At 32.4% G+C, this 18592-nt stretch overlaps 1 protein-coding gene across 1 annotated transcript in view; it reads left to right on the top strand.

Moving 5' to 3' along the window:
- LOC131845843 (dynein axonemal heavy chain 8) overlaps positions 1–18592 on the top strand; it is a 52572-nt gene that overhangs the window by 7538 nt on the left and 26442 nt on the right. The window contains exons 16-51 of the mRNA XM_059194978.1: positions 189–315; positions 670–772; positions 1134–1299; positions 1496–1631; positions 2022–2133; positions 2372–2436; positions 2866–3025; positions 3157–3289; positions 3374–3491; positions 3847–3989; positions 4509–4689; positions 5205–5412; positions 5966–6095; positions 6820–6983; positions 7385–7528; positions 8000–8110; positions 8194–8348; positions 8703–8788; positions 9025–9224; positions 9489–9660; positions 10134–10382; positions 10459–10593; positions 10727–10855; positions 10948–11153; positions 11254–11392; positions 12047–12257; positions 13073–13229; positions 13707–13900; positions 14286–14451; positions 14528–14629; positions 15139–15361; positions 15633–15762; positions 16246–16463; positions 16705–16841; positions 17305–17357; positions 18174–18381. Coding sequence (XP_059050961.1) covers positions 189–315; positions 670–772; positions 1134–1299; positions 1496–1631; positions 2022–2133; positions 2372–2436; positions 2866–3025; positions 3157–3289; positions 3374–3491; positions 3847–3989; positions 4509–4689; positions 5205–5412; positions 5966–6095; positions 6820–6983; positions 7385–7528; positions 8000–8110; positions 8194–8348; positions 8703–8788; positions 9025–9224; positions 9489–9660; positions 10134–10382; positions 10459–10593; positions 10727–10855; positions 10948–11153; positions 11254–11392; positions 12047–12257; positions 13073–13229; positions 13707–13900; positions 14286–14451; positions 14528–14629; positions 15139–15361; positions 15633–15762; positions 16246–16463; positions 16705–16841; positions 17305–17357; positions 18174–18381 — 5471 coding nt within the window. The remainder of the gene's footprint in view (positions 1–188; positions 316–669; positions 773–1133; positions 1300–1495; positions 1632–2021; positions 2134–2371; positions 2437–2865; positions 3026–3156; positions 3290–3373; positions 3492–3846; positions 3990–4508; positions 4690–5204; positions 5413–5965; positions 6096–6819; positions 6984–7384; positions 7529–7999; positions 8111–8193; positions 8349–8702; positions 8789–9024; positions 9225–9488; positions 9661–10133; positions 10383–10458; positions 10594–10726; positions 10856–10947; positions 11154–11253; positions 11393–12046; positions 12258–13072; positions 13230–13706; positions 13901–14285; positions 14452–14527; positions 14630–15138; positions 15362–15632; positions 15763–16245; positions 16464–16704; positions 16842–17304; positions 17358–18173; positions 18382–18592) is intronic.

Genomic DNA, 18592 nt, shown 5'->3' with positions numbered 1-18592 from the left:
CGTATCTGATCTTGAATATACATATAGATTAATATATTTTTGTACAATAACACCGCCACGTCTTTATTACAGAATGTATTCGTACTGTGCTGCCTCTGATTATCGATCTATTAATATGTTATAAATATATATTATATTCAATATTTCAGTATTTAGGTATTTATTAAACAAAGCATGATTCGTTGTAGGTGCGCCTCGGTTTGATCGCGCCGCTTTTAATTCGGCATCCTGTAACTAACATGTATATTGTGAACTTTAGTATTTATATACCGGAGTGTATTAGAGAGGTAGAGTACATGTGGCAGTTGGGACTCAGTAAGTAAATTTTAAATGTATTCTAAGTGTATTAATTATTTTAGTTAAAAGCAACTAAACTATATTGTATTATGGTCTGCTTTCTTAAATTTATATCATCATCTCGAGTACACACATAAGAGCTGTATAAATAATTGTACAGTGAAACTGACTACAGCAACATTTCAGTCTTTGACTATACCTATCAAATTACACTCTTTTGTTACGGTGTGTAACAGTGCAAAGCTTCCCTAGCTTCCGAGAGTAGTATAAAGAAATAAATTGCTGTTGTTACTAGTACGACGTTGGGCCAAATGTTTCAGTGCGAGCTACGACGTAGGTCTAGATGTTATACCTATATGTTGTACATTGCAGATGTACCTGATGGAGCTCAGGTGGTTGCGTTCTGTAAAGATAAAATACTGGGACATTATGAACGAATAAAATATTTAGTTGAAAGAAATAACCAGATAAGAAGGTACTATTTTAAATTTTGTTGCGTACAGAATAGTATTATATATTTTATTGTTTTACATGTAAAATATTAGAAGTAAATAATGTCAGTAATTAAGTTCTAAATCGTGGTGAAAGATGCAGGCATGCATTTCTAGTGTCTTTTTATGGTATTATTAACATCATCAACCAATGAACTAGGAAGTAGCAAAAAAGTATAGATATGCTTATCCTATGTCTAAAGTTCGCTTAGCAGGAACTACCGGTCTACTCTATCGAAGAAATAGTAGATAAGATTAAGTTTAATCTTATGGGTTCCACAAACGTAGATAGCAATAAAAAAGTTATTTTTGATTAAATTATGAAACTTGTATGATATATTTCAGGAGTATGCCTAAGTTATATTTACCTTTGCTTCGAGCTCAATTGATTAAACTCGAGAAAGCGTTCCAACCAGGTCTATCCACCATAACGTGGACTTCATTAGAAATACCCTCGTATTGTGATAAGATAGATGCAATATTGGACGAAGTAGATCTCTTCGTTAAAGAGGTAACTGGTGCCATTATTATAACTAACACTGAGCTATTAAAGACTACTTTTTTATGTTATCGTTACTCTTTATAAAATGTATTGAATTCTTGCAAGGTTTTATTAAAAAAATCTTTTAAGTGACACGGGCCGAATAACTACTATGAATGAGGATGAAGATATTAGGACATTCAAGAGAATTTTCTCATATTTTTAGGTGGTAGACATGAAAGAAGCTCGTATTGACGCGATTTTACAGTCCATTACAAAAACCTTGTTAGTGTACCTTCCGGAAGAAGCTGTCGACCCAGGAGTGTTTTATGAAGAGAATTATAATAGACGTGACGAAATAGGTCAGTTTGTAGTTCATGTAGAGAATCAGGTATTTGATATTTTGTAGCACTAGAATATATAACTACTAAGTTTTAGATAACCTCGGTGGTCCAGCGTTGGCACATCGATGGTCGCGGGTTCGATTGCTCACACGGTACAGACAATTGTATTAAATGAGTGATTATTTCTATTGGTCTGGCTGTTTTATGTGTATTTACAAAAATGTACATCTATGTATTTATATCAGTTGTTTAGTACCCATAACATAATCTCTGCTTAGCTTTGTACTAAAGGGCGCTATGTGAGTTGTCCTAATAAAAGTTTTTAAAAAGTTGTAATTTAATAAACTAATGAATGCCTAGTCAATTAATACAATAATATACCCTCAGGATTGTTAAATTACATTTCAGCATCTGATTTACAACAGAAGTCATGTAATGCAGAAATTGCAGTCATTGAGTTGGTTAATAAATTTTTAGACAGTGTACCTTCAAAACAAATTCAGGACTTGAAAGATAATTGGTAATAATACATCATGATAATTATGATCTACTTATATTTTGTCAACGTTCTTATTACTGTTTTAATTGATTATTAAATATTTCACCATTAACTTTTATTAAGGTTTTTTTTATTTTTGGCTATAATAAATATATATACATATATTTAAATCACCTCACAACTTATTTCATTGAAGCTAATTTTTTTTGTACTTCATGCTATAAAAGTGATGGTATGTGATTTTATTTTGTATATTTAGGTTAGATACAGAGAAGGCATTAAAACAAGTAACGTCTGCCACAAGAGTATTTCCAGAGGATGCTGGTATGTTTGTTTATATATCGTAAAAGAAATATAAGTATTTATAAACACAGGTAGTACCAAACTAATAATAATAAAATTTTTAGTTTACATATGGTATTTTATTCTATTATTAATGGACATTAAATTAGTTACAACAAAAAAGGATTTACTAAATCAGTCCACAATTCACTATTTGTCAAAGAACATACATAAAATATGTTCATAGAATCGAACACAGAACTTCATTTTTCTAATGTTATATCGGTATCAATAAGTATCTTACTATTAATGTCTGTTTGTATTATTGAATTTGCGCGTACAATACCTTAATTTTCAGGAAAAGCCACTCATAAGTACTCATTGCAATATTCATAATACGGTTCAAGTGTATAGGCAAGCTTGTTTTCCAGACGTAAATATTAATACCGTTCAAACGATTATGTTCCTCAGCATTTGTAGAGATAGAAAATCCAGATAGATTTGACGTATTGCCTGCGATCAATGAGTGCAACGAACTATTTGCTTATTTTGCTACCAAGTGTCTGGAATCCCTCATTAAGTGCACAAGGCAGAGCTTAGATCTGCTCCGCCGACGGGCTTCTGTATCTAGGTATATCAATGTCTCTTTGCTTAATAACAATAATACATGTTTTTATGTTATTATTAATTCATATTAAAATGCAATTCGATAATGTTGGGCGACTACTAGTTATTATTATTGTTTATCATTGAATCTTTCAGCTTCCTTACAATGACTACTGATCCCGAGGAACAAAAGAAACTGAAGCCTCTTATGTTGACTATGATGTATTTAATGATTCCTCGCATTTTAATAAAGCCAACCCTGGAGGAAATACAGAATTCATTTTCTCAAGTATGTCTATATCGTTCTTAAGTTTTTGTTCATATTTTTTCAATTTCCTTAAGTTTTATATGTTTCTGTTAATTTTGGTTGTAGGTGGTGTTGAATTGTATTATGGATATTCACCGTTACGTCTTTATGTGGGGACAACAAGAATTAATAAAAAAGGAAAAAATGGAGGGACGGTCTTTGTTAAACAGTAGGAGTATGAGTGGTATGACCTTATTGTAATGTTTAAAATACTTTATTTCTTAACTAACAATCTTCGCTAGTTTTAAACGGTATTCCAATTAATTTATAAAAAACTTAACGTAACATCTAAAGCTTTTTCCGAAATCTCTATTGTAGAAAGTATGAAAACCGAAAGAAAATCCATTTCATTGTTTTTGAGATTACCGCGAACATAAATTGTATTTTGATATTTTTTAAATCGGTTAAGTAGTATTTGAGTAGGTATATATTTTACAATCAAACAAACAAGCGTACAAATTAAATATAGTCTATAATATAACTATAATAATTATATGGATATTTTAAAATGCAAATTTAAATACGAACTATTTTTTCAGCTGGGTCAAGATCAGGATCGAATATACTTGGTATCAGAAATTACTTCAGAATGGTTTCGGAACATAAAGACATTGTGAGATCAGTAATGGCTTTACAAGGAATGATGTATATGTTTAAACCAGACATAGAGAAACTGCTAAAAGTCAGTATTACTTATCCAATAATATATTTGACCATCTTTATTGTTCATACTTAGAAGCAATCAGTGACAGGACAGTGTTACAGTCTGTCTATCTGACTATTGTAGCTTTTTATGATTAAAAGGCTGATTAGATCTTATTGAAATTAAAATATAGAACATTACGTTAGTAGAACGGACATAGCCTATCCTTTATAAAAAATAATATGAGTGATAATACTTATAATAATAACCCAGGCCAATTAGAACAGCGCCATCATAGTTCATTTTTTTTTTAAAACATACATAATATATTATATATATGCAATAGAATACATTAAAAGCGATATAAACAGACATACTCATGAATATAAATCTTTACATCGTGCGTGGAATCGAACCAGCGATGATCGGAAGTAAAGCGGTATGTCAAATCGCCAGGCTACCGAGGTCACATCACGAGACCAGATATTGATAATCTTTTAGTATAAAAAAGAAGACAAAGTTGTATGGAACGAGTAGTAGTTAAAGATTTTATTTCAGACTTATGGCAGGTTCGCGCCTTTATGGGCCGAGGATAGAGTCCAACAGGTGCAAAGCTTCGTTGATTCAAATCCTCTCAATGTAATCATCAGAGATATGCTCAAAAAATATGAAAAACAAACTGAAGAAGTTTTAAATTTGCCAGAACGGCATATTATAGGTTCAATTCAAATCAATATGGGTGTGTATATATTTCTTTACTATTTTATACACGGTAAATTCTTTTAAATTATTTTTTTGCGCACAAAATTGTATACATGGCAGACTTAATGACTCATGGCATTCCTTAACCGTTGCACTGATTAGACAAAATAAGGCGGTACAGTTCTAAATTAATATGTACTTAAATATTGCCGTTAATTGAATGAAATAGGAATAGTAACCATTGAGATATCAGAGACTTCGAACAAAGCCGTCTACTTGAGAACTTCTGTCATATCCATTTTAACCATCCAAGGCTCAGTATAGCAATTTCGGTACGGAGGGAATGGCAATTCATGAAGGGTATAACAGGCGTCACATTGATATAATATTCGTGGCGCTTTGCACGCTATATAGATAACAATTGGCAGGTATTCCATAAGATTGTTTGTATTCCAGTTATATAAAAGTTTATGCAACTATCCAGGTATGAATAACTTTAAAATCGAAGTTCTAAAAGTATTTTGACCTACTAACTATTTATATTTTCTATAGATAAAATAAAATTAGCATTGCACGTGGAATCTGTAGAATGGAAGCGTATATTAGGTAAATTGCTAAGTCAGGCATACAAGGAACGTGTACAAAGATTAATGCAATTCATCAATGACCGCATGAAGACGATGGGCAAGAAGATCAAGGATTTGGATGATGTCAGATTGGCTATGTTGTGTCTTGAATTGATCCGAGAAGAATTCATAGGGTAAGTTTTTAAGTTTCAGAGATTTTTTATACTACGATGATGGCAAAAAAGCATACGACGCTTATAATGGTAAATGAAATATAAGAAAGTATCTGTTACCCGCCACTTCATATTAACAAACTTTCGTGCCCTATTTCACCCTATTCCATATTATTTTTTTATATAATCATCGTGATGTAATCATATCTTATTATTTAATTTATTTAGATTCGTGCGCTCGTTTAGTAAAAAGGAGTAAAGTTAACATACATTCACTTTCGCATTACAAAAAAAATCAACTGTCGTTGTTAACTGTCGTTCTGGTCGTTCACCACAGTTGACATGTCTACATTTCGCTTGGTGTATTTTGAAACTAACGTCGCTACCACCACCTCTAGAATAAATTTTTAGTCCAGCTAAAAATAAACTTTCACTCAGTTTTTTTGGTGTCGGCCTGATTTGAACTCACGATCTCTTGGGCGTAATTCAGAGTAGTAAACCTCTAGGCCACGACGGTCTCACATTATTTTAGTATGTATATAATTAAACTAAATAATTGAACCATCTCTTATAGTATGGACATGGAATTAGATTTAATTGAAGAAAGCTACGCGACATTTGCACAATTTAATATTGATATACCTAAGGACGATGCGGATATGGTTTATGGATTACGATATGCATTCCAGAATATGCTATTAACTGTATGTATATTATTAAGTTTAAAAGTTAAGTATTACGTGTCGTATAGGAGGTACTTAGATTATTATTGACGTTCTCGGTCAAGCACCTAGCGGTTAAGTTAAAGTTATTTATGAGTATGATTGTTTACGTGTGTTACGTGTTGTGTACGTATTTGACAAAATATATTAAGTTTTTCTGTCATACCTCCAACCCACCCATTAAGGTCTGCCTAGCATTATCATATCATTATATATATTTAGTATATTATTATAGTATATTAGTTATTATTATATTTAGAATAGTTAATAATGTCTAGTTTGAGTTAACTGTGAATGAAAGAGCAAATTTATATTGAACTTTATTTATATTAGGTAGGTACACGTTTAGTGAATTAAATATAACTAGATAATTAATTTCTGATAGTGTAACAACATAGGTCGAAGAGTGTTAGGTATTATCACTTTAAAGTCTTAGTTTATTATTTAGAGTAAATTATGAAATTAAATGTTTGTGTATTTTTCTTTTATTTATTATTTTACGCTATTTCCTACACGTATAGTAAAATCAGATTTACAACAGCTCATTTAAATTTTAGTTTATCTCTACATTCTACTTCTATTACAGTCTCTATATCTATCTCGTCAACTTATCATCATCATCATCATCATATCTTTCTCTGTACTAAAATGTTAGTATAGAGAAATTAATAATTAAATAATACATAATGATAATTATATATTTTAGTCACAACAAGTACAACAGAAAATTGTAGATATGCAAGGACCTCTGCAGAAAGAATTGACTGAGGGTGTGGCGACATTCCTTGAAGACGTGTTGAAATTCGACGCCGATTACGATGCCTTCGGGCCGATGACCCCTGGCCTCAGTGCCAGAGAGGCTAGTGACAGGTATCATTACCTTATTATCATCATTAAAATTATAGGAACCCCAATATAACCCTTTTTATGTCTCTACTGCCCTTTATCGAAGTTGTCGATGAAATATAACAGTGATTGCATCACTTTGATAACGAATTAAACACATTTTTTTGATGGATGATAATAGAAAGGTGCATTTGCGCTAACGGTATACACTGGTATGGCTCCAGTGGAGGAAGATAAGATAGCAGGTCAGGTCAGTTAGCCCATCGTGACAAATTCACAATGAATCTTTAATGATGTTTTCCAAGAGGAACCGTGTGGAGGTCAACCTTACATGTTACAGTGCTTGCAATAAGATCATCATTCCACATTACAAACAATCCCCTTTCCCCCCAATTAGATTTTAATTAGAGAATATATTGTTGCAGAGTTATTATGTTTCAATCAAGATTCGATGACCTATGGCGACGATTCGAAATGTATTCCAATGGTGAAAAGTTATTTGGAATGGAAGTAAAGGACTATCCTATATTGCATCAAAAGAAGAAAGAATTTAATTTACTCAGCAAATTGTACGGGGATTTTTATTTATTTTGGGTTTAACATTTTGCTATAATTTAGGGTCGTCGTTTGTACTCGTACAGTACGAGTGGTATCTTAAAACCCTCATTAGTATACATATTGAATTGTAAAAGCTTCACATGTTGTAGTAAAATATATATGTGTATGTAAAGCATAATATAGCATTGCTAGAGAAGGAAAGATCTAATTAAAATCAAAGAATCGTAGGAACACTCTGGCCAGGCCGCTTGGTATGTACCAAGCTTGGCCAGGCATGTATTCCTTATACTATGTAGTAGGTTATTATCAAGATATGTTTGAAGTTTTCAAAAGTATTTGCATTGTAGTAAATATCTTATTACCGTACCTCGTTTATTTTCTTTTCTACAATATTTTGTGTAGAATATACTTATTCTTTTTTGTAGTTGCAACAGTTTAGATTTAGCTACAATATAATATAATTTTTTTATTTTACTTCTCAGGTACAGTTTGTATTTAGCTGTTATGAACTCCATTGACGGGTATTTTGAAACACCCTGGGTTGAAATCGATATTCAACAAATCATAGCACAATTGACAGAATTCGATATTAGGTAATGAAATTTGTACCGAATACGTAGTTATATTATGTTTGGGAATAAATTATTGATTGATTCTTTTCTATTCGTGTTTGCAGATGCCGAAAATTGCCGAAGGGAATGAAAGATTGGCCTGCTTTCATCGAATTAAAGAATAAAATTGACGATTTCAATCAAACTTGTCCCTTGCTCGAGTTGATGGCAGATAAATCAATGAAGGATAGACATTGGAGGAGACTAGAGAAACTTATGAGTTAGTGTAACCATTGCAATAATATTTTAAAGTTCTATAATTTTGTTAATGTATTTATAATTGTAGTTTGTAATTAACCTATGTATGCTGAGAAACATACGTTGTTTTGTGAAGAAATTATTTTCTGGACTGAAATAATTATGGATTAGAATTCCTCTATTAAAAAATTTTTATAATAAATTACCAGTTTATAGTAAGGCGTAGAAAACAACTAACTGAATATACTTTTTATGGCAAACAGTATTTTGCAGTAAAAAAATCCAGAAGTTCCCAATAGCCGCCACTCTGATACAAGACGGAGTATTTTTATATGAGCGTTACTTAATGTCACTCAAATAATTGTATATTTTGTAGATTGTGTTTTGGATGTGGAATCCGATTCATTTACACTTGCTAATGTTATGGAAGCACCCCTATTGAAAAATAAGGAAGATGTAGAGGTCAGATGTTTTCTAAATATTGTTGATATTCATCACTCTTACTTGTATTGTTTAATGTAAATAATGTACTGTACGTAGAAGGACTAAATATAGTGGCTTAATCTCTACCTACTCTGTAAGAGTGGGAAAAGTCACATATCCATTAATATAAAAATTGTATAAAATTGAATGGAACTTAACAGTTTAGTTGCTATTTCAATCGAAATTAAAATTATTCAATATCGGTTTTAATGCAGGATATCTGCATAAGTGCTGTCAAAGAAAAAGATATTGAAGCAAAATTGAAACAAGTGATTGCTGATTGGGCAGTCGTAGATCTAACATTTGCGCCATTCAAAAATCGTGGCGAGTTACTTCTTAAGGCGCAGGATACCCTAGATATTATTACTATGCTAGAAGATTCTCTGATGGTGCTGAATTCTTTAGCGTCTAACAGGTATTGAATTTATTTATTTAAATACTTTTAGCAAATATAGTTCGATCATCATGATCAACTCAGAAGTGGCATTGTACATACATATACACGTATATTCTTTAATAGGTGCTTGATGAAGCTTAAAGATGTTTTTTCCACTTTTCATTACGTTGATATAATTCTGGAATTTTATATTAGGTGGTAAGGATTGGAATCTATAAGTGGCTAATAATAACAATGACTGGTAGTATGTACAGATAGTAATGGCAAATATTTATAACTTAGGTACAATGCACCGTTTAAAAAGGATATACTTTTGTGGATTAATAAGTTGGTAAGCACGAGTGAGATTCTAGAGAAGTGGCTTCAAGTGCAGAACTTATGGATGTATCTGGAGGCTGTATTTGTAGGTGGTGATATTGCAAAACAGTTGCCGGCGGAAGCTAAGAGATTTGGCGTGAGTATACTTGTAGTATTAGAATGTTGCTATGTAACTAGGTGTGTTACAAATGAAATAATGAAATAACTATAATACAAAGAACTCTGGTGTATCTGTTTTTGGAAACTTTGAAAGAAGTGTCGTCGAGAAGTTCGTCATTGATGGTTTAGTAAATGGTTTTTATTATTTACATGTTTTTTATACTGGTTTAGCACATCTCTTTACTTCCTACTCGCACGATACAAACAGTGTGCGTGTAATGTGTTTTTTTTGTGTAGGTCTGGGTGTTTTCTACATATATCATGTATGTATTTCCAAAAAAAATCGAAGCATTTATATCAGCAGTTTATTTCTCATAATACAAACTCTGCTTACGTTGGGACTAGATGGCGTAGTGTGAATTGTCCAGGGTACATTAAGTAATTAGTGATGTTGTACTTACATCAATATTACTCTAAAGGCAGCCTTCAATATCTTTTTTTGTATTTCAGACAATCGACAAAACTTACGTCAAGATTATGTACCGCGCCCGTGATATAGTTAACTGTGTAGAGACTTGTACTTCTGATGAAACCCTCAAGCAGCTGTTACCACATCTATTTGAACAGTTAGAAGCTTGCCAGAAATCGCTTACGGGTTACCTCGAGATGAAGCGATTGATATTCCCGAGGTTCTTTTTCGTGTCAGATCCAGTGTTGCTAGAGATTCTTGGACAGGCATCAGATCCTCATTCTATACAGGCAAGTGCAATGTCTTTCTTCTTCTTCTTCTTATGTTATCACATTTTACTAATAAGTTATTATATTGTATGAACAGCCCCATCTTCCGAGCATCTTTGATGCAATGTATACAGTCGATTTCGATGACAAGGAGAGGATAATAAATATGAATTCTGATAATGGCGAGACTATTCCTCTGGAACGACCTGTCGCCTGCGTTGGAGGTGTAGAGGTGATATTTCAAGATCTAATTTTATTCGGAAATATTATAATAATAATATAATCTTATTTTTTCTAATGTGCGTTCGTCAAGCATGTTGCTTGTAGGAAACAAATTTTAAAAATTTTATTGCGATAATTTTCAGATCTGGTTGAATACTTTGTTGGATACAATGAAAGATACGGTTAGGAATATGATTGCTAACATTTCACAAACTATGTCTGGCGATCCGGAATTCGAGTTTTTAGTGGGGTTTTGGAATTTCCCTGGACAGGTAATGATTTTAAAATAAACTATTTTGATTTGCAGTTAGCATTAGCACTTATCTTCTAAAGTCTTAAAATTCTTGGCTCATGTTATTTCCAGGCTGGCTTGTTAGGTATGCAAATTTTGTGGACCAGTGATGCAGAATATGCGCTAAAGAAGGCTAGAGCGGACCGGTTTATTATGAGGCTGACCAATCAGAAATTCCTTGACTTATTGAATGGATTAATTGATATGACAGTCAAAGACTTAGTGCCTTTAGATAGGACTAGAGTTGAAACTATGATTACGATTCATGTCCATCAAAGGTACTGTGAATTAATTTGAAGTTGATTGAAAATAATACGTAAGTGTTTCATAATGATATTAGTAGGAAAATTTGAATGTATGTTATGTATATTTTTACAGAGATATTTTTGATGATTTAGTACGGATGAGAATTAAATCACCCATAGACTTTGAATGGCAGAAACAGGCTCGATTCTATTATTTTGAAGATAGTGACGATTGTATCGTATCAATAACAGATGTGGATTTCTTATATCAGGTTAAATTTACGATATCTTAATACTCTTCTACTCTTCTACTAATCTTTATACTCTATTTAATTGAAGATATCTTAAACTTAATATAATATTATAAATGTGAGTTTGTGAGTATGAATGTTTGTTACTCTCACGCAAAAACTACTGAACGCATTTTGATGAAACTTTACAGTAATATAACTTATGCATCAGAATAACACAGACTATATTTTATATTGAAATTTAATGCGAGTGAAATCGCGGGCACAGCTAGTAAATATGAATACGTAACTAGGTATTTAAAAATTAAATAAAAAATTTCAATTCGGCGAATTACGTTAATGACGTTGTGTTGTTTTAATAGGTGCAGTATTTATACTTTGGTTGTTACATATATAGTTAGTATATTGTATTAGAAGTAAATTATAGACATAAAAACTATATAGAATAAAGTAAAATAATTAATAATAAAGAGTACTACATACAAATGAGTATCTCTGCAGATGAAGTTTTTTTTTCAATCTCCTTTTATTGTCTTGCGCAAAACATAATACGCCACAGATACACAATATATATTGCACGGCGCGCAGCCACAATTAGATGACGAGCGTGTCATAGCTGTATGCGATGTAAATACTAAGTATGTCAATACTCATATCACGGTACGTTTTCTTCAGAATGAATATCTCGGCATCACAGAGCGTTTAGTAATCACGCCTCTGACGGATCGCTGCTATATCACGCTCTCGCAGGCGATCGGTATGAGTATGGGCGGTGCACCTGCAGGACCCGCGGGTACAGGCAAAACTGAGACCACCAAGGACATGGGCAGAACGCTTGGGAAACTAGTCATTGTGTTCAACTGCTCTGACCAGATGGACTTTAGAGGTTTGTGCACGTCTCTTTATAAGTTTCATGAGTTTTTAGCCTCCTTCTTAATTCATAGGTATATAATTATGATATGAAGAAATTGCCTATATGGTCGTTTTTGCGGTTAATACATTAGCAATTTCTCTTAACCTGACATGGTTTTGAATGTGCGAGAACCTTCTACATAGTGCTGTGTTATTGTTTCACCCATGTAATATTTAGTGGTCAATATTAATGTCAAAATTATGAAAATTATTCTGATAGTAAAGTGAATGATTCATATATTCGTAACATTAATGATGCATTGGCGGAATTTAGCCTATGACGATAGCTACATGAGCCACAAGTAATCATATCTTATCGTAACGGGAGCTATAGATGAATAAGGGCTAATATTCTTATTTTCTACTAGCTGTTCACGCGACTTAGTCCGCGTGGAAATTAACTTTATTTTTTCAAATATAACATTGGCTTAAGTTACTCCTTATTACATCAGCTACCTGCCAAAAAAAGGCCCGTTAAAATCGGTCCAGCCGATTAGCCGAAACAAACAGACAGACAGACAAAAATTGTAAAAAATGTTAGTTTAGTGTATGTACCGTAGTAAAAAACGGTTATTTCAATATTACAAACAGACACTACAATTTTATTTATTATTTATAGGTTAAAGGTAGAATGACTAAACATGTCTCGAAAATTTGTCAATAATTTATATGTTATTCATAATTATTTATTTATACACTTTGTCAAATTAATTTATATTTACTGATTTGTTCAAACTGCCACTTACCATCAAAACCAGTATAATTATAAAACTTTTCTCTCATTTATAGGCTTAGGGCGTATTTACAAAGGGCTGGCGCAATCAGGAACTTGGGGTTGTTTCGACGAGTTCAATCGCATTGAACTTCCAGTGTTGTCGGTAGCGGCGCAGCAAATTTATATCTGCCTTACCGCCAGACGAGAAAAGAGAGAGTTCTTTATATTTAGGTGAACCGCTTTTTTATTTCAAAATATGTGTAACTGACAGTAAACACAATATATTATGTTAACATATTAGTACCTAGTTACAAAGTAGTGCTACATATTTTATTTGCATCAATAAATATTTGAACACGTCTAGTAACTTCATCACGGACAAATTTGAATACATGCTACACAATTACAGTTATAAAAATAAATACAATAATATTTATAGCCTGGTTATGAAAAATTACGCTTTGAATATTTGGGAGCACAACCGATAAAGTCAGACGCAAGGCAATTAAACAAAATTTATTTCAAAACAATCACCGAATCCGAACCAAGAATCAAACTCAGAACCTCATTACAGAAGTTATAATAGAAACAAAAATTTATAAAATCCTTATTTCTGAATTATGTAAATTAAAAGCATAGTGTAATTAATAATAAATTTCTTCATTTATTGAAATGTAACAAAATATTGATGTAATTTTGTTTATACAGTGATGGCGACGTAGTGAGTCTGAACCCCGAGTTTGCCTTTATCATCACTATGAATCCAGGATACGCGGGCCGCCAGGAGTTGCCGGAGAACCTAAAGATTCAGTTCCGTTCTGTAGCCATGATGGTACCTGACAGACAGATCATTATAAGAGTCAAGTTGGCTAGTTGTGGTTTTAAGGAGAATATATTGCTAGGTGCCTAATATAATTATACAATAAACTAGATATAGCATATGTTACTAGCTGACAAAAAACAGAGCACTCGTCTATAATTTTTTGGTGACTAAACTGCGACAGTCCACACTTGGCTTCCCAGCTATACCCGAACTCTATTCCTGATGATGATGTTCAGAGGCGAAATACGTGTTGCTATATGGGTGTAGTACTCAATAACCATACTATACTAACTGAATATGTGTGGTCTCACTCATGCTAATTTTAGCGGAATTAAACAAAATAATATAAATCCATTGAGTAATGAAACGAACATTCATAAAATGATACCTAATTCGATAACAAATGTTTATAGCTTTAGGTATTCAGTAAATGTTAGATACTAAATTCTTGGTTTTAATTCTAGCCCGTAAGTTCTTCACCCTGTACAAGTTATGCGAAGAGCAATTGTCTAAGCAAGTGCACTATGATTTTGGTTTACGAAATATTCTGTCAGTATTAAGGACTATGGGCTCTCAGAAACGAGCGAATCCAGAGAGTACTGAAGAAAACATAATGATGAGAGTGTTGAAGTCTGTATAGTTTCACAATATTTTTAACTTATTTTTACTATTATAGATATTTGAAATTATTTTTATTCAATTACAGGGAAATGAATGTATCTAAACTAGTCGACGAAGATGAACCTTTGTTTGTCTCTCTAATTGAAGATTTGTTCCCTGGTATTAAGCTTAGTCAAACTGTACATAAGTAAGTGTTTCGAATGATACTTATCTTCAATGACTATTTTAAATGTATATGTGGTGTGTCCTAGATTTCTTATAAATATATATAGTTATTATATTCTTCTTGCTGATTTTCTTCATCACCAAATAAACATTATCGATTAAATAAGATTTTTGCATTGTGTATAGCATTATTAATACTATTATCCTAATCTCCATTACTTATTAATCCCTTTTCCCCATAAGCCATTAATAAGTAATGAGGATACATATGGGTTAACTGATCTGACTGCATCCTCATCCTATTGTCCTCTAATAATATTCAGAGTAAGTATATCTTTATCGCAGGTCAGTGCACTATTTTATTTAAGGGATAATATCAAAGTAACGAAAACGCTGCCCCAATCAGTTATAACTATATATTATATAGATTACTAGAACATATCTTCTACTTTGCTTATTGAACTTCACTTTTGCTTTAAGCAATAATACGCAACTGTGATGAATATAACAATGATTTTCATTAAATCTTAGAGAAATGCAACGCGCTATAAACTTAGTAACAGAGCGGACGGGTCTCGTTAACCACCCCGATTGGAACTTAAAGATCATTCAGTTGTTTGAGACATCGCTAGTGAGGCACGGTTTGATGACAATGGGTCCTACTGGTTCTGGAAAAACTACCTGTATTCACACATTGATGGCAGCATTGACAGAAGTTGGCAGGCCGCATAAAGAAATGAGAATGAATCCCAAGGCAAGTATACGAGTACACAGCAAGCTTTTTAGGCAGTAAGTGATGGAATGTTATAATTTTATTTATCTATTAATTCTTAACAATAAGTATTTAATTACAAAGTTAAATAAATACTTATTGTTATCGTAAATAATAATAATAATTGCATATTGAGCTACAGTATTTGTCATTTATTAAAAAACTCATAGAATAAAAGCATTTCTTCAATAAGTATTTCTTTTAATTAATAACTAAGGTGCTTGTAATGTTTAATTTGCATGATTTATTGTAGGCTATAACGGCCCCACAAATGTTTGGTCGTTTAGATGTAGCAACGAATGACTGGACGGATGGAATATTTTCCACATTGTGGAGACGTGCTTTGAAAGTGAAAAAGTCAGATACCACTTGGATTGTTCTAGGTATATTATATAGGTTTGAAGTATTATTATTTTAAAGTATATCTTGCTGGCAGATTGTCCACCTTTCTTTTTAAATAGATATTGTATTATTTTGATGAATGAAAGAGAAAAACATATTACGCCGACCCCAAATAAATGGGATAAAGAAGAAGCAGATGATAATTGTAATATATTGATACCTGTTTTTTTTTCTCTTTATTGTCACTTTTGACTACTTCTTTGCGAGCCCTCTTGATGTTGATGATGCGTTGTAGTTGATATGTTCCCGCTTCAGTCGCAATATCTGTAATAGTTCTATTGGTCTTATTAGAAAATATTCTAATACGCATCTTTAAATGTATCTTTGTTTCCATACACCTTGCGAAATGTATACATGTCAAGTGTTGCGTTCTCCATAAAGCTGACAGTTGACGACGGTTCTGGGTACCCCACCTAGATAATAGTCGCGAAGGTACATTATTTATTACTATAATATTATTATAGATGGTCCCGTGGATGCTGTATGGATTGAAAACCTAAATTCCGTACTTGATGACAACAAAACGCTCACATTGGCTAATGGTGATCGTATTACGATGGCACAAAATAGTAAGCTTGTGTTCGAACCTGACAATGTAGATAATGCTTCCCCAGCTACAGTTAGTAGAATGGGCATGGTGTTTCTATCTTCGTCTGTGCTCAAGTGGCAGCCTGTATTGGAGGTACCTATATAAAATGTTATATTGTCATCTATTTTGTGTATCGTTTTATAAATGTACGGATTTTCCGTGTAAATTGTAATTGTATTTTCCCATCAATTACGTAGGAATATATATTTATTCATATTCTAACTTGTTCCTTAAAAAAATGTCATATAAATTATATATACATTTTAAAATCAGGTATATTAAACCCAAGTCACCAATAGATCTGAAAGATACAATTAATATACATGCATTTCAGGGTTGGTTGAAAAAGAGATCACAGAAAGAATCTGATTCTCTCCGTACTGCTTTCAATAAAGTTTATGATGAAGTTCATATGTACGTACAACAGAAGTTACCAGCTAAAATGAAATTACTGGAAGCTATTTATGTCAGGTATTTAACTTTAAAATTAGTTTACTTACGTAACAAACCTACATTTTGTTACATAAGTAAACTAATTTACAGAGTACATAATATTTTAATTAGGTTCATAATAAAATATTATTAGAGTACAGAGAAGTTATTATACGATACTTAAAAGATATAAATATTAAAGTTTTTTTTTATACCACGTAGGTGGCAAACAAGCATACGCCCCATCTGATGGTAAACGGTTACCGTAGCCTGAAACACCAGGGGTGCCACATGCACGTTGCCGACCCTTAAGAAACCTTAATATACTCTTCTAGAAAAACCCCATGCTGTAGTCCCTCGAGAAAACCTCGAGAGAGGTAGTTCAGGTAGTTCATTCCACAATCTAAGTGTGTATAAAGTATGGAATAATTTTAAACATTTCCTATTTATAAAATAGTTCTAGTGAACGTAGAACATAACAATATATATAATTTCTTTACAGACAATGTATTGATGTTTTGATCGGTCTCCTGCAAATAGAAGTTCCTGGTGGCAGTAAGTATATTTTACAATATAACATTTATATAATTATAACTATATTTAAGCTTCAATGGTCTCTAGAGGTTTAGCACATCGCTTTACTTCCGATGGTCGCGGGTTTGATTCCTCGTACGGTATAATGTATGTAACATTTGTATTCATGAGTATGATTGTATCGGTCTGGGTGTTTTCTATGTATATTATGTGTGTATTTTCAAAACAAAATCTCTAAGTATTTGTATCTGTTGTCTAATACCAATAAAACAAACTGTGCTTACATTGGTACTAGATTGTGTTCTGTGTATTGACCAGGGGTATTGTAATTATTATTCTAATTGTCAGGTATATTAAACATCTAAACTGAAGGAATGAACCTTCATTCCTTCAGTTGAGATGTTTAATTTAGAATAGTTTTAACGAAAGAGTTTAAATAGATGCGAGTTAAATCTAAATTTATTAGATTTCTTAAATTTATTATTCACTAATGAATGTTTATGTAAGACCAAAAGATTTCTTAATTTTATTAGGGTAATTTAGGGTAAATTAAAGTATCTTTATATCAACTTAATCTAAAGCATCTACTAATTTGGATTATTAGGAGAACACCAGATTTATACTTAACACACATTATATTTTATCATCATCATTACATAGTATAAAATAAAGTCGCTGTCGCTGGCTGTACCTTTGTATGCTTTAATCTTTAAATGATATCGATTTTTTAAAATAGAAGGAGTGATTCTAGAGGAAGGTTTATAAGCTAGCGAGTAGCTAAAAAATAAAATATAATATTAAATAAAATAATATTGTAAGTAAATTGACCGTTATCAGAAGTGCACACTGACCGTCACTTGGAGCGTCTGTTCATATTCGCCATGATGTGGTCGCTGGGCGCCGTGCTCGAGTTGGATGCGCGCACGCGCATGGCCGAGTTCATGACCAAGCTGCCTGTCAAAATGGACTGGCCCGGGGCCAAGTCCAAGGAGTGGATTATGCCTTTTGAGTACATGGTCAATGATACTGGAGTATGGCAGCATTGGTAATTGTATATTTTATATTATACGTATTAATATTATAATCGCGAAAGTTTGTGAGTATGGGTGGATAGATGCATGGATTTCTTATTCTTTCACGCAAAAACTACTCGATATGGATTTTGATGAAACTTTACAGTACAGCTTATACATCAGAATAACACATAGGCTGAATTGGACGAAGTATAATAATAAATGTCAAGTAAGTGTGATGCA

This window comes from Achroia grisella, unplaced genomic scaffold (assembly GCF_030625045.1).
Source record: "Achroia grisella isolate CSIRO2021 unplaced genomic scaffold, CSIRO_AGI_Agris_v1 utg487, whole genome shotgun sequence".
NCBI classification, from domain to species: Eukaryota; Metazoa; Arthropoda; class Insecta; order Lepidoptera; family Pyralidae; genus Achroia; species Achroia grisella.
Note: the sequence above shows the minus strand (reverse complement) of the source record. Positions and strands in the feature narration are given on the sequence as shown.